The sequence below is a fragment of the Coregonus lavaretus genome (assembly GCF_964263955.1).
Source record: "Coregonus lavaretus genome assembly, chromosome: 2".
Classification (NCBI taxonomy): domain Eukaryota; kingdom Metazoa; phylum Chordata; class Actinopteri; order Salmoniformes; family Salmonidae; genus Coregonus; species Coregonus lavaretus.
Window position 1 is genome coordinate 57,745,861 of NC_139989.1, and position 16,307 is coordinate 57,762,167.

Sequence of the window (16,307 nt, forward strand, 5' to 3'; positions counted from 1 at the left end):
GGCTGCAAGCACAAGTAGGACCTCTTTCGGTCGCAAGGAAATGACGTTATCAAAGCTACTAACGTATTGCCTGTGTAGAGATATGAGAAATAAATATGATGAAAATAAGGTCATTAGAGAATTTGGGTGCAAATGAAAAACCCCATTCCCGGCATAAGAGTACATTTGCATTAAGACAAATCTACAATTTAAGACACAAAAATATCTACATGTTTAAAGTTGCCAGTTCCAAAGGTCTCAATATTTACCTTTAATTGAAGGTCATTGTTGTGTAGACTGATCAAGATAGGTGTGCACTGTGCAGCAATCTATTATTTTACCATCTGTCTGCAACCACCTATATGGTACGTTTCGCTGTATGTAATCAAGTCACCTTTTGGTAAACCATTACATGATGCTGAAATATAGAAAGTTGCACCATCGCCATGCACACAAGAAACGTCCTTGTCATTTATCGCCCTCCAGGTTCCCTTGTAGAGTTCATCAATGAGCTTGACGCCTTGATAAGTTCCTTTCCTGAGGATGGCTCACCCCTCACAGTTCTGGGTGACTTCAACCTCCCTACGTCTACCTTTGACTCATTTCTCTCTGCCTCCTTTCCACTCCTCTCCTCTTTTGACCTCACCCTCTCACCGTTCCCCCCTACTCACAAGGCAGGCAATACGCTTGACCTCATCTTTACTAGATGCTGTTCTTCTACTAATCTCACTGCAACTCCCCTCCATGTCTCCGACCACTACTTTGTATCCTTTTCTCTCTCGCTCTCCTCCAACACTACTCACTCTGCCCCTACTCAGATGGTAATGCGCCGTCGCAACCTTCGCTCTCTCTCTCCCGCTACTCTCTCCTCTTCCATCCTATCATCTCTTCCCTCTGCTCAATCCTCCTCCCTCCAATCTCCTGATTCTGCCTCCTCAACCCTCCTCTCCTCCCTTTCTGCATCCTTTGACTCTCTATGTCCCCTATCCTCCCGGCCGGCTCGGTCCTACCCTCCTGCTCCGTGGCTTGATGACTCATTGCGAGCTCACAGAACAGGGCTCCGGGCAGCCGAGCGGAAATGGAGGAAAACTAGACTCCCTGCGGACCTGGCATCTTTTCACTCCCTCCTCTCTACATTTTCTTCATCCGTTTCTGCTGCTAAAGCCACTTTCTACCACTCTAAATTCCAAGCATCTGCCTCTAACCCTAGGAAGCTCTTTGCCACCTTCTCCTCCCTGCTGAATCCCCCCCCCCCCCTCTCTGTGGATGACTTCGTCAACCATTTTGAAAAGAAGGTTGACGACATCCGATCCTCATTTGTTAAGTCAAATGACACGTATGGTCCTGCTCACACTGCCCTACCCTATGCTTTGACTTCTTTCTCCCCTCTCTCTCCAGATAAAATCTTGCGACTTGTGACGGCCGGCCGCCCAACAACCTGCCCGCTTGACCCTATCCCCTCCTCTCTTCTCCAGACCACCTCCGGTGACCTTCTCCCTTACCTCACCTCGCTCATCAACTCATCCTTGACCGCTGGCTATGTCCCTTCCATCTTCAAGAGAGCAAGAGTTGCACCCCTTCTCAAAAAACCAACACTCGATCCCTCTGATGTCAACAACTACAGACCAGTATCCCTTCTTTCTTTTCTCTCCAAAACTCTTGAGCGTGCCGTCTTTAGCCAACTCTCTTGCTCTCTCGCTCAGAATGACCTTCTTGATCCAAACCAGTCAGGTTTCAAGACTGGTCATTCAACTGAGACTGCTCTTCTCTGTGTCACGGAGGCTCTCCGCACTGCTAAAGCTAACTCTCTCTCCTCTGCTCTTGTCCTTCTAGACCTGTCTGCTGCCTTTGATACTGTGAACCATCAGATCCTCCTCTCCACCCTCTCCGAGCTGGGCATCTCCGGCGCGGCTCACTCTTGGATTGCGTCCTACCTGACTGGTCGCTCCTACCAAGTGGCGTGGCGAGAATCTGTCTCCGCACCACGTGCTCTCACCACTGGTGTCCCCCAGGGCTCAGTTCTAGGCCCTCTCCTGTTCTCGCTATACACCAAGTAATTTGGCTCTGTCATATCCTCACATGGCCTCTCCTAACATTGCTACGCAGACGACACACAACTTATCTTCTCCTTTCCCCCTTCTGATAACCAGGTGGCGAATCGCATCTCTGCATGTCTGGCAGACATATCAGTGTGGATGACGGATCACCACCTCAAGCTGAACCTCGGCAAGACGGAGCTGCTCTTCCTCCCGGGTAAGGACTGCCCGTTCCATGATCTCGCCATCACGGTTGACAACTCTGTTGTGTCCTCCTCCCAGAGTGCGAAGAGCCTTGGCGTGACCCTGGACAACACCCTGTCATTCTCCGCTAACATCAAGGCGGTGACCCGATCCTGTAGGTTCATGCTCTACAACATTCGGAGAGTACGACCCTGCCTTACACCGGAAGCGGCACAGGTCCTAATCCAGGCACTTATCATCTCCCGTCTGGATTACTGCAACTCACTGTTGGCTGGGCTCCCTGCCTGTGCCATTAAACCCCTACAACTCATCCAGAATGCCGCAGCCCGTCTGGTGTTCAACCTTCCCAAGTTCTCTCACGTCACCCCGCTCCTCTGCACACTCCACTGGCTTCCAGTTGAAGCTCGCATCTGCTACAAGACCATGGTGCTTGCCTACAGAGCTGTGAGGGGAACGGCACCGCCGTACCTTCAGGCTCTGATCAGTCCCTACACCCAAACGAGGGCATTGCGTTCATCCACCTCTGGCCTGCTGGCCCCCCTACCTCTGCGGAAGCACAGTTCCCGCTCAGCCCAGTCAAAACTGTTCGCTGCTCTGGCACCCCAATGGTGGAACAAGCTCCCTCACGACACCAGGACAGCGGAGTCACTCACCACCTTCCGGAGACACTTGAAATCCCACCTCTTTAAGGAATACCTGGGATAGGATAAAGTAATCCTTCTACCCCCCCTTACCCCACCCCCAAAAAATAAAAATAAAAACATTGTAAAGTGGTTATCCCACTGGCTATAAGGTGAATGCACCAATTTGTAAGTCGCTCTGGATAGGAGCGTCTGCTAAATGACGTAAATGTAAATGTAAAAATGTAAAATATACAAACTCCATTGTTGTCTGTTTGCACACAGTTTATTTAACAATATGGTATATAAGTACGAAATGAGTCATTTTTAACCAGTTTGTACAGTGATTCATTCTTATTTTTCTGCATATTTACATTGTCAACCTGCATGATTTACAATAGTGAACACTTCCACCTCAATTCAAGTTTAATGCAAGAGGAAAAAAGATGCACAGAACGCTCTCCAATCACAAATCAGCAAGCAGTCCAAAAGGTACACCCCCCACCACAGTTAAGCTCAGGGGGATCAAGACTTCAGATTCTTTAGATCGAAGGAGAAACAAAGCAACAAAGATGTCCAACATCTGAAAGACAGAAATACTGGTTCCAAGCCAGTAGAAAATTAACATTCCGGCACCTTTGGACGAACGAGCATTTGTGCGAGTCTCAGTTTTGCACACCTGAATGTGGCGTTTGGGTGTGCGATAGTTCCTAGCTCTATACAAATACGTTAATATCCCAAGGACTCTTCTGCAGTACAGAAAGAAAATAAGTCTCACCCAAAGGCATGTGTCCTTTTTGAAAAATGGTACATTAGAATAATAAATTAGCCAGGAATGAAGAGGGAGCGAAGAGGCAAAACCTGGCACAAAAAGTTCCCAGACAAAATTATTTTACAATCTTCAACACAAAAACGCTATGATTTTTTTTTTTTTTGCAAAGGTACGAAATAAAAACATTGAATAATAAAATGAAAGACTTTTGTTTTGAAGGTTTCTTTTAAAAAGTCCAGAGACATAACAAAATAAAATAAACAATTAAAACAAACAGAAAGCCCAGAACAAAATTATTTTCATGGCTGGTCTGAACCCAAAAATATATTTGTGTTATTTTTCCCCCATTCTCCTCTTTAAACAGCAATAATTATTCAAATCCCTCCGTTTTGTTGGAAGAAATAGCAGTCCCTTGGTTTAAGGAAAGGTTCACAGTCCTTAGGCCTCATCTGACTCATCTCTTTACATAGCAGTCAGTACAAAAACATATTTGTGGAAAACACAGAAAACAAAACAAGGCCTTTTGAGTCTCTCGTCACAAAATGCTACAATCCTTCAACAAACTTCTCGAGTGAGTCTCCTGTGGTGCCACCCACCATATTCAAGTCATTGCTCAGCCCGCCACGGTTGGGTGTGTTAAGCTGCGGGAGCATGGCGCTCTGCTCGGGCGTGCCCATGTGTCCCTGGTCCATGGAGCCTGGCATGGGGCCACCCAGACTGGGGTGGGGTGAGCCGGAGTGGAGGTTGGCGTGCTGGGGCGAGGGATGGGGCTGTATCCGGGGGGAGGGGCTGGAATGTGGCGGCTGCTGTGAGGGAGGGTGGGGCGACTGCACCGGGGCTGGAGACCTCACCTGGTTGCCCAGGGTGTTGCCCATGGCCTGGCCAGGCAGGTGAGCTCCTCCCTGGGGCTGTCCTTGGAGCATGTGGGGCTGGGGGCTCATGGAGTTGGCCTGGGCTGAAGAACCCATCTGCTGCTTCAGCATCTGCTGTTGCTGCTGGAGCATCCTCTGCTGGAGGAGGTTCTGGGCCTGGGGCCCGTCCATGCCGGACTGCCCCATCTGGGCCATGGGGGGGAGCTGCATGGCCATCTGTTGCTGCATGCGGAGCTGGGAGTAGCTGGCTGCCCCTCCCTGCTGCTGGGTGAACTGCCCTGGAAGGCCCTGGGGCATGGCTCCTTGCTGTTGTTGTTGTTGTTGTTGCTGCTGTTGTTGCTGCTGCTGCTGTTGTTGCTGCATCTGTTGCATCCGGAGCAGCTGCCTGCGGTAGAGCTGGGGGTTGCCGTTGTGTGCGGCGGTGTTCATCAGCTGTTGTCCCTGGGGGCCCATGGCGGCCATGCCCTGGGGGCCACCAACCTGCTGAGGGCCAGGCTGCTGCTGCTGGGGAGGCATGCCCAACCCCGGCCTCTGCTGCACCGCCCCAGCCTGCATGGCAGCAGCCATGGCTTGCATCCCAGCATGGCCTCCCAGCATCGCCTGGGGGTTCTGCGGTTGTTGTTGGGGGTTCTGCTGCTGCTGGCCCGGTAGTTGGCTGGCCTGGTACTTGGCCGTGCGCTGCTTGATGAAGGCGGCCATGAGGTGGGGGTTGGACTTGAGGATGTTGAGCACCTGCTGCTGCTGCTGGGGAGAGCTGGGCGACTTGAGGGTCCTCAGGAGGTCCTGGAGGGCGTTGGGGGCGATGTTTCCCGGGATGCCCCGGGGCATGCCCCCCTGTTGCTGGGGAGTCATGCCCTGCTGCTGAGAGGGGGCCTGGGGGGGCATCTGGACCCCACCAGGCATCTGAAGGCCGGGCTGCTGCTGCATCATGGGCCGCTGCTGCATCAACTGTGTGGGGTTTCCCTGAGCCTGTTGGGGGGCCATTGGGCCACCTTGCTGGGGGATGCCTTGCTGCTGTTGTTGGACTGCCTGGGGGTTCTGGAGGGGGTTCTGCTGCATCCCCCCCTGGGGGCCCCACTGGCCCTGCTGCTGCATGGCCTGCATCACCTGGGGGCCCCGGGGCCCCATCATCTGCCCTGGCCCCATCTGGCCCTGCATAGGCCCCACCATGCGGGGATGGTTTATGGGCACACCGTTGGGCATGTTCATGTTGTAGTTCTGTTGTTGTTGTTGTTGTTGTTGTTGTTGTTGTTGTTGTTGCTGCTTGGCCTTGGCCACCATCTCTATGTGCCGGGCCATCTTCAGAGCGGCCAGCGGGGGCTGTTGTTGTTGTTGTTGGGGGGGCATCAGTTGTTGTTGTTGTTGGGGGGGCATGTTGGGCAGGGGCGACTGCACCTGATGTAGGGGGGAAGACTGGGGCCCCGGCTTTCCCCCTTGTGGAACCGGCGTTGGCGGCTGGCTGGTGCGCCCGTTGTTGGGGAAGCCGGGTTGTTGTTGGGCCATGCCAGCGGTCACGTTGGGGGGCGGCTGCTGCTGGGGCTGGTTGTTGGGTAAGGACGGCTGGGGAGTGTGGGTGGGCGTGTTGGGGGTCTGCCCGCCCGAGGTTGGGGTGCCGGGGGTGGAAGAGGTTGGTGGCGACGGCAGGCTCTGGGGCGCCATGCCCCTCCCGGCCATGGTGGCCATTCTTCTCCTCATCATCTGAGCCTGTTGTAAGCGGTGCTGGAGCTGCTGCTGCCTCAGCTTGTGCTTGATGTTCAGACAGAAGGGCACAGGACACTTGTTCTCCTGGCAGTGCTTGGCATGGTAGCAGCACAGGGCGATGAGCTGCTTGCACACGGGGCAGCCGCCGTTGGTCTTGCGCTTGCATCCTTTGGTGTGCTGCACCACGCGCTTCATCTTCTGGCACGAGGGCAGCGAGCAGTTGGCATTGCGGCACTGACAGGCGTGGACCAGGGACTGGATGCAGCGCTGGATGGAGAGGCGACGGGATTCTTGGGGGCTCTGGGAGGCCTCAGCCCCGGCGCCACCCGCTCCGTTGCTGTCGTCGTCCAGCCCGAGGCCCCACTTAACCATCTTGTGCTCGTGGCCCTTGGCAGCGTAGCAGTTGATGCATAGGTCAAAGTCCTGTGAGAGAGAGAAGAACACATATCACGGTTACACTCATAATAATATTTCTATGGTTACACACGCACACCTGCACCAACTTGTAACAAATGTGATGACATTTAATCACAACTCTGCCAATAACAGCTAATTTTCAGTTTCACCCTCCCCACTCAAACCACTCCCAGACAGTCTTAGCAAAATTCCTGCTTGAGAATATGCATAATACCCACCCCAACGTTAACATATACTTTGAATAAATGATGCCCTAAGTTAACTTTTTCAGAGTGAAGTATTAGCATCATACAAGAGCAATGTGTGACAGAGTACACTATATCAATGTCTAAAAACAGCCAAAAAGTAATATACTTCCTAAATGCAACATTTTAAAGTGAAATAAACATACAATAAAGTACATTCTTTGGTTCTAGTTTTCAAAAATCGAACTGACAATATACATGTATTACATTCTGTAAGAGCGTGTGTGTGTGTTGGTGCATGTGTGATGAATCGGCACTATCGCCCCCTGGCTTACCTCGCAGACGGTGCAGTGCCAGCGTGTCTCCACGTGGTGTTTACACTCGTTGCAGGTGTAGACGAAGCGGTCCTGGCCCTGGTTGTGCAGCTCCACCAACATACACATGGTGCTCCACTTGCACCTCCGCAGAGAACTGAACTCCCAGTGCTTGTCCCGGGCCAGGGTGAGGAAGGCGTCGCGGCCGTCCATCAGGTCGCAGGTCAGCAGGGGATCTGGGTCCATGATGGGGGGGAGGGTGTTGACCGAGGGTCCCGCGTGCAGGTGGATCACAAAGAACACCTGAGGGAGAGGGTGGAGAGGGAGGTAGAGAGAGAGGGAGACATGAGTCATCAGATAATCAGACAAGTACACCAGTTAGAATGAATGTTCAATGCATTGCTTCAATCTAAGTGGTATGCTAGTGTGAATATTGGATGTGAATATTGGATCAGAGCCTCTACAGATACTGTGACCACAGAAGTCCTTACAAAACTGTGATCAACTGAACTAAAGGAGTGAGAGATGAGGAAGGTAACAGGGCTTTACATAGTATTTCCCCCACTACAACCACAGACTGTATGAACAGAATACAACAGCAGTGTTATAGGAGCGGGTGGAGTGAGTGAGTGATGCCTACCTCCTTGTGTTTCTCCAGGGTGGAGTAGAGCTTCTGGGACAGGTCGTTGGCTACATTGGGCATGCCGGGCTTCTTCTTATTGGCTCGGCTCACGCTGCCCTTGTTTTTATTGGTCTTCTTACTGTTCTTCTTCTTGGCGTTTTTGCTGTCGGCAGTGTGCTGATGAGAGAGAGAGGGAGGGAGGGAGGGAGGGAGGGAGGGAGAGAGAGAGAGAACGCGCTGTTAACAGAGGCGATGGAGGACACATGGCCATAAATAAATGGCAAAAAAAAGAACAAGTCGGTGACATGTTTTGACCAAGTGGCTGTCGAAAGCGTTTAAATCCTACAGACAGGAGGACAGAAATCTGACACCGGATCAGAAAACATCATCTGCCCTCTCCTCTGATAGGTAGAAGTTTTCGCTGTACTGCTTACACCAATGAAATCCTCTGAGACCTCTACAAATTCATAGGACATGGTGTCTAGGGGTCGGATTGGGTCCACCCCTCCATCGTACAAAGCACTCCCTGTCAGCACTCAGTCTTACCTCGGGGGTCTCGCAGGAGGCCACGTTCTCCTCCTTCTTCCTCTCCTCCTCCTCCTGCTCCAGCTCCTTGATGCTTTCCTCCAGCACGTTGGGCCAGAAGTCGCCTTCGAAGTAGGGCATCTCGTTGGCACTGGTAATACGGTCCTCCGTGGCCTGCTTGAAGATGTCCTGGAGAAGACAGAGAGACGACGCCTGTTACTTAGACTGTACAGATGGGGATGATGGTGCGGGATAATGCCACACTCAAACAGCATTTAATAAGAAAAGTAAGCATGGGCCCATGACAGAAACCATTATAAAAGACAATTTCTTATTGTATCAAGTCCAGACGATTCCCTCCGAGTTTCAATCCTTTGCCTTCTGTTTGGCGCATAATGAACACAGCCAGGGTCCCCTTCTTGTCTCACCTTGAAATCATGTAGGATCCTCTCTGCGAAGGCCTTCTCCAGCATCTTCCTGTACCACTCCTGCAGCCTCTTGGGCTTGGGGATCTTCTGGTCCTGCGGGTGGCAGTGGAAGATGTAGTCGTCCCCTTCACTGGGGGGGCACGCCCAGATATGACCATACACATACCTGCACGGGACCAGGGAGGGAGAAGACGGCTTTTAGGTTCAACATCACGTATTTCAAGGTACTGAGACAAATATCTTGGGAATATTCTTCGTTAAGAAATTATTGCAATATGAGTATGTAATCGAGATTTAGTTATTCCTAAACTTGCCTGGACACACACTGGGATGGTTTTCCAGACATAAATTAATCCTAGTCCTGGACTAAGAAGCATGTTCATTGGAATATTCTCCACTGAAAGTGTTTTTTAGTCCAGAACTAGGCTAAATCTGTGTCCAGGAAACCAGCCCAATATGTATTTTAAGATGGAAAAGCAATGTGATGATTGAATGGGGGTGTTTGTCCCTGGTATTGAAAACCTACCCGAGTTTCTTGACATACTCCAGATACCCTATCAAGATCTCGTGGTAGACTGCTGTCCTCAACGCCCGGGGCTTGAAGAAGTGAATACTGTCCAGATACGATATGTAAACCCGTCTGGAGAGAAGACAAGGAGAAACACTAGGTGCGTTACACTGATAACTACAGCTAACCTGGTTAACTAGGTGTGTTACACTGATAACTACAGCTAACCTGGTTAACTAGGTGTGTTACACTGATAACTACAGCTAACCTGGTTAACTAGGTGTGTCACTAGGCCGTTTTCCATTGACCCAGGTTTATTCGACAAAATAAATGTTGCAACAAAAAAACCTTTGCGGAATGTGTAATGGAAACTGCAGATATAGGATACATTTCCTAAAGATCGACAACTTTTGATACGTTCGACAAGGGTGGAATTTTCTTTTGTCAAACTTTCTTTATTGCGACAAATGATGGAAACTGTTTTTTCAGAATAAATGATGATCGAATAATTATTTTTAAGGTACGTGGTGCACGTGATGTCATCACATAACTAAAGCTCAACTCCACATTTAACTATTATTAATTTAAATATTAATATTAATTAATTAATTAATTAATATGCCATTTAGCAGACGCTTTTATCCAAAGCGACTTACAGTCATGCGTGCATACATTTTTGTGTATGGGTGGTCCCGGGGATCGAACCCACTACCTTGGCGTTACAAGCGCCGTGCTCTACCAGCTGAGCTGCCTCCTGCTTGCAAAATAAAAAATGTCAAGTATAAGGATTGTCCTGACTTTCAATAATGCCTGAATTGCTTTGCCTTGCTTTTCTGGTTGGCTGGCAAGTTTCACCATCCAATTATTTCAGATCTACAGGAGTCTCACGATGGCGATACTTAAGCACATGCGAATTATTAGAAAATTGCAAATATTAGTCATGCTGGCTTTTGCGGGCTACATGAAACAGATATGTGGGAGGGCATAGGCTACAGGCTGTCGCCAATGTATTAGGTCTAATGCGCAATTTGCCTAAATGGGGAATGGAAACACTTCAACCACTTAATTTTTATTCTACACTGTAGACTTTTGCAAAAACATATTTTTTGGGGGGTGTGATGTCATTACATCCAGCTGTTTTTAAATCGACAAGATAGTTAAATGGAAACGCACCGTAGCATGCAATTCTCACATTTATGTTCTATGCAAACTTTCTAAATGTCTAAAAATCTCTGGACAAGTTAATGGAAACATACAGTACCCCTCACATTTTTGTAAATATTTGAGTATATCTTATCATGTGACAACACTGAAGAAATCACACTTTGCTACAATGTAAGGTAGTGAGTGTACAGCTTGTATAACAGTGTAAATTTGCTGTCCCCTCAAAATAACTCAACACACAGCCATTAATGTCTAACCCGCTGGCAACAAAAGTGAGTACACCCTTAAGTGAAAATGTCCAAATTGGGCCCAAAGTGTCAATATTTTGTGTGGCCACCATCATTTTCCAGCACTGCCTTAACCCTCTTGGGCATGGAGTTCACCAGAGCTTCACAGGTTGCCACTGGAGTCCTCTTCCACTCCTCCATGATGACATCACGGAGCTGGTGGATGTTAGAGACCTTGCACTCCCCCACCTTCCGTTTGAGGATGCCCCACAGATGCTCAATAGGGTTTAGGTCTGGAGACATGCTTGGCCAGTCCATCACCTTTACCCTCAGCTTCTTTAGCAAGGCAGTGGTCGTCTTGGAGGTGTGTTTGGGGTCGTTATCATGTTGGAATACTGCTCTGCGGCCCAGTCTCCGAAGGGAGGGGATCATGCTCTGCTTCAGTATGTCACAGTACATGTTGGCATTCATGGTTCCCTCAATGAACTGTAGCTCCCCAGTGCCGGCAGCACTCATGCAGCCCCAGACCATGACACTCCCACCACCATGCTTGACTGTAGGCAAGACACACTTGTCTTTGTACTCCTCACCTGGTTGCCGCCACACACGCTTGACACTATCTGAACCAAATAAGTTTATCTTGGTCTCATCAGACCACAGGACATGGTTCCAGTAATCCATGTCCTTAGTCTGCTTGTCTTCAGCAAACTGTTTGCGGGCTTTCTTGTGCATCATCTTTAGAAGAGGCTTCCTTCTGGGACGACAGCCATGCAGACCAATTTGATGCAGTGTGCGGCGTATGGTCTGAGCACTGACAGACTGACCCCCCCACCCCTTCAACCTCTGCAGCAATGCTGGCAGCACTCATACGTCTATTTCCCAAAGACAACCTCTGGATATGACGCTGAGCACGTGCACTCAACTTCTTTGGTCGACCATGGCGACGCCTGTTCTGAGTGGAACCTGTCCTGGGTCTTGGCCACCGTGCTGCAGCTCAGTTTCAGGGTCTTGGCAATCTTCTTATAGCCCAGGCCATCTTTATGTAGAGCAACAATTCTTTTTTTCAGATCCTCAGAGAGTTCTTTGCCATGAGGTGCCATGTTGAACTTCCAGTGACCAGTATGAGGGAGTGTGAGAGCGATGACACCAAATTTAACACACCTGCTCCCCATTCACACCTGAGACCTTGTAACACTAACGAGTCACATGACACCGGGGAGGGAAAATGGCTAATTGGGCCCAATTTGGACATTTTCACTTAGGGGTGTACTCACTTTTGTTGCCAGCGGTTTAGACATTAATGGCTGTGTGTTGAGTTATTTTGAGGGGACAGCAAATGTACAGTTATACAAAATGTACACTCACTACTTTACATTGTAGCAAAGTGTCATTTCTTCAGTGTTGTCACATGAAAAGATATACTCAAATATTTACAAAAATGTGAGGGGTGTACTCACTTTTGTGAGATACTGTAGCTACTGGCAACTACAGCTAACCTGGTTAACTAGGTGTGTTACACTGGCAACTATAGCTAAGCTGGTCCACTTTGCAGAGAATCGCAAGCCTTCCACTCTTAAGTCTTCCAATACTCAATTACGTAGGCTACTGTTCAGAACAGTATATACTCTACTCTTTAAAATAATACTACATATATTATCACCATCCTCCTTCTCCTCATTCTGAAGTTACCTGGTGTTGGGGAAGGAGTGTATTTTAAGAAGTGTATTATGTTGTGTTATTACTAGGTTATAAAGTGTTTACCTGGTGTTGGGGAAGGAGTGTATTATGTTGTGTTATTACTAGGTTATAAAGTGTTTACCTGGTGTTGGGGAAGGAGTGTATTATGTTGTGTTATTACTAGGTTATAAAGTGTTTACCTGGTGTTGGGGAAGGCGTGTATTATGTTGTGTTATTACTAGGTTATAAAGTGTTTACCTGGTGTTGGGGAAGGAGTGTATTATGTTGTGTTATTACTAGGTTATAAAGTGTTTACCTGGTGTTGGGGAAGGAGTGTATTATGTTGTGTTATTACTAGGTTATAAAGTGTTTACCTGGTGTTGGGGAAGGAGTGTATTATGTTGTGTTATTACTAGGTTATAAAGTGTTTACCTGGTGTTGGGGAAGGAGTGTATTATGTTGTGTTATTACTAGGTTATAAAGTGTTTACCTGGTGTTGGGGAAGGAGTGTATTATGTTGTGTTATTACTAGGTTATAAAGTGTTTACCTGGTGTTGGGGAAGGCGTGTATTATGTTGTGTTATTACTAGGTTATAAAGTGTTTACCTGGTGTTGGGGAAGGCGTGTATTATGTTGTGTTATTACTAGGTTATAAAGTGTTTACCTGGTGTTGGGGAAGGAGTGTATTATGTTGTGTTATTACTAGGTTATAAAGTGTTTACCTGGTGTTGGGGAAGGCGCACTCGGAGCCGTACTCCTGGACGTGCATGCCGAAGAAACACACGTCCACGCCGTCAATCTCCTCAAACGCAAAAAGTGCTTTGGTTCTGTAAGGGAAGGTCTCCTGCATTTCACCCGAGTCCACGAACCTGGGGAGACAAACACAGCTAATCAATTAATTTGTGAATTAAACAGATTTATATAGTGCTTTTACTAGTAAGGGAGAAATCACCACATCCACAACCACATGGAACATCACTCATCATTAACGGTGTAGACTCCTTCTGCCACAGAAACTCCTCAGCACTATCAAGAACACTACCGCTCCATCCCTTTCCAACCAAGGTGCATGAACAAAGGAGCAAACTGAAGATGAGAAACATATATTGGAGCAACTCTTGGAAGACAACTTTATTATAATAATAATCTCTCAACCTCATGTCCAATAAAACAATTTTTAAAGTATTGATAAGGGTCCATTTCACTGTTGTACCAGCTGCAGTCCTTCCTTACCTAGATTTCATGCCAGGTTTGATCTCAACATTTTTGTCGGAGCTGGCCACCACCCGAACAAACACCTCCCCGGCCTCAGGATGGTTCTGCCTCTTCAAGTACTTATTCACCCGGTCCTCGATGTACATTCCCAACCTCGTCGTCTGTAGCCCTGCGAGACAGATGCCATCAAATACTTTAGTTGTCCTACAGGTTATACAGATGCAGGTCATATCAAAACTCACATCCTCATCACGAGTTACTGAAATAACTCTGATCACACATACAATGGTGGATCCACTCAGATCGCCACAATTATTCAACACACACTCAAACTTACTTTTGGCTGCAAACTTGTTATCCTTTCTCGTCTTACCGGACTTCTTCAGACAGTTGTCGCAAATGAAGCTGAGGGAAAGATAAGTGGAAATGTCAAATAGCTTGTTGAAGCATATCATCAACACTGATCAGAAGACATATAGTGGTGTTAGTCTGTTAAGGGGTACATGAGCTCCCGAGTGGCGCAGCGGTCTAAGGCACTGCATCTCAGTGCTTGAGGCGTCACTACAGACCCCCTGGTTCGATTCCAGGCTGTATCACAACCGGCCGTGATTGGGAGGCCCATAGGGCGGCGCACAATTGGCCCAGCGTCGTCCGGGTTTGGCCGGTGTAGGCCGTCATTGTAAATAAGAATTTGTTCTTAACTGACTTGCCTAGTTAAATAAAGGTAAAATAAAAAAAATTAATAAATGAGAACAGGGAACAAGGCTTACCCCGATGGCCAGATGACATCATAATGCAGCACACAGATCTGGTGCATCTTCCGTCCACAGTCTTTACATTCAACAAACCTGTGTGAGGAAAGAGAGAGAGAAGGCTGGTCAGAGAAGGGACACCAACACCTCAGTCTCCAAGAAGACACTTTATTGTTGCACAGATTTTGCAGAGTGGGCAATAGATGCAACAGATGACTGACATATGGGCATGAGACAAAACACTGATACATTGGATAACTGTATGTACAAGAGTTGGGTCAATTCAGGAAGTGACTTCAATTCATTAAATTCGCAATTGAAATCGAATTGACCCCGAACCTTGATATACACCCCTTTAAAAATGTACAGCGGTAAATGTCAGTGACTGACAGTAATGCAGCCAGTTACATAAAATATAAATTAGAATTTTCACCGAATTTTAAACACTTTTGCGGCCACCATTGCCCATGTACTTGGGGCGGTCATCTCATGCTCTGTGATTGAACAGAAAACGCGAGGGAGAAGTGCAAGAGACAAGGCCCATACACTATTCACCATCAATGGTTATTTACTTTAATTTCTTTGTTTGGCACAGATTTCTCCTCTCAGGACAATACTTTCATCCTCAATTATTTGAAATGCAGTGTATCAACTTGTGTGGCTGACTTGTGTTTTTAAATGGTCCAAATAAATCCAATACTGTGATGCATACTGTACTGTCTACTCAATACCATGATGTCTCAAAGCCAACGGATTTAGAAGCTTTAAAGCAGAATGAAAAGGGCTAAAAGCCCATCAAACGTAAACAGGTTGAGACGTTAAGGTTCAGGTACACAAATACTCACGGTTCTGGATCCAACATGTCGTTCTTCTTTTTTTCAAACTGGTCTTTAGAGATCATACTGGAGGATGGAGAGACAACGGGTGACCAGATAGAATCAGTTCTGATACTCTAAACATGCAGCCCACTCATATCAATACAGATTTGACTATAATTAGCTTAGTCTACCACTTCCGGACCAGTATTTATAGTCATTATGGACTAAGGATATCCACTAGGGAAAGATGGAATCAGTGGAGACTTAAGGACGGTTACTGCCACTAACATAATTTTCATTTAGTCATGCATTGATATCAATGGGAGACTAAGTGAAAATTCAAGTTAAGTGAAAGTTAGGATTCGCCCCAGAATGTCGTCAAAAACACCTACGCAACTAATCCGAATCAAACCCAGTATTCTTTCCCTGTATTTTTCAATGTATTGACAAAAACTTTACCACAGATTCCACAACAAACTTACGTCTGTGGCTGTGCCGGGTCGTCTCCCAGGGTGACGCTGTTGCCCTGGATCTCGTTGAAGCACTTCTCACAGAAGTGATACCTGTCGGCAACAAGGCCATATTTGGGTGAGCTGGAGCGGGCACACACAATGGCAGAAGCACAGGGAAAGTTGGCAAACCAGCACACGGGTGGCAGGATGGATGGTAGAATGGCACAGCATAACACAGGCAGCGGACAGAGACAAGAGGACAGAGACAAGAGGACAGAGACAAGAGGACAGAGACAAGCAGACACGGCAGAGTGAAGGTAGAACACGTTAGTCACCATGGGAACGGTCATGACAGTCATTCACACACAAGCATAATGAAATAACACAGGAATGCTAACTATGTTGACAGTAATAACATTAATATTTATATGAGCAAAGTAATTCATTAGTACATTTTAATAGCCATACTACTAAGTATTACGACTTCGCTGAACTACAAAGTTCCACTACTTCTCCACATAAAGCTTTAGTAACACGCAGGCATATGATATGATAATGATGTCTGTTGGGAGAGACTGTTAGAGTGAATGCCAGCTCTGGTGATGTACGTGAGAGAGGGGGAAGCACCCAGAACACATCACAGACATATGGAACACCTCTCCTTGTCATCTTTTCATAAGAACACTTTTTGTTGAAATTACTTCTTAAATTTGGGTAAAATGCATCAACTTGCTTCCAGAAGGGATAAAGTAGTTAACCCTAACTAGCCTCATTGCGCTGAGCTGAGAATAACTGTACTACATGCAACTGCAATGCATC

The 16,307-nt window shown here is 47.6% G+C and overlaps 1 protein-coding gene across 1 annotated transcript in view; it reads right to left on the reverse strand.

Moving 5' to 3' along the window:
• Positions 1–3,109: 3,109 nt before the first annotated feature.
• Positions 3,110–16,307, reverse strand: part of LOC311148000 (CREB-binding protein-like) — a 78,299-nt gene continuing 65,101 nt past the window's right edge. The window contains exons 20-31 of the mRNA XM_084184876.1: positions 15,519–15,629; positions 15,064–15,120; positions 14,237–14,314; positions 13,804–13,871; positions 13,485–13,635; positions 12,974–13,120; positions 9,202–9,315; positions 8,676–8,841; positions 8,269–8,436; positions 7,741–7,899; positions 7,122–7,403; positions 3,110–6,607 (exon numbers count right to left, since the gene is read on the reverse strand). Of these exons, the coding sequence (XP_084041002.1) occupies positions 4,157–6,607; positions 7,122–7,403; positions 7,741–7,899; positions 8,269–8,436; positions 8,676–8,841; positions 9,202–9,315; positions 12,974–13,120; positions 13,485–13,635; positions 13,804–13,871; positions 14,237–14,314; positions 15,064–15,120; positions 15,519–15,629 (3,952 nt within the window). The 3' untranslated portion in view covers positions 3,110–4,156. The remainder of the gene's footprint in view (positions 6,608–7,121; positions 7,404–7,740; positions 7,900–8,268; positions 8,437–8,675; positions 8,842–9,201; positions 9,316–12,973; positions 13,121–13,484; positions 13,636–13,803; positions 13,872–14,236; positions 14,315–15,063; positions 15,121–15,518; positions 15,630–16,307) is intronic.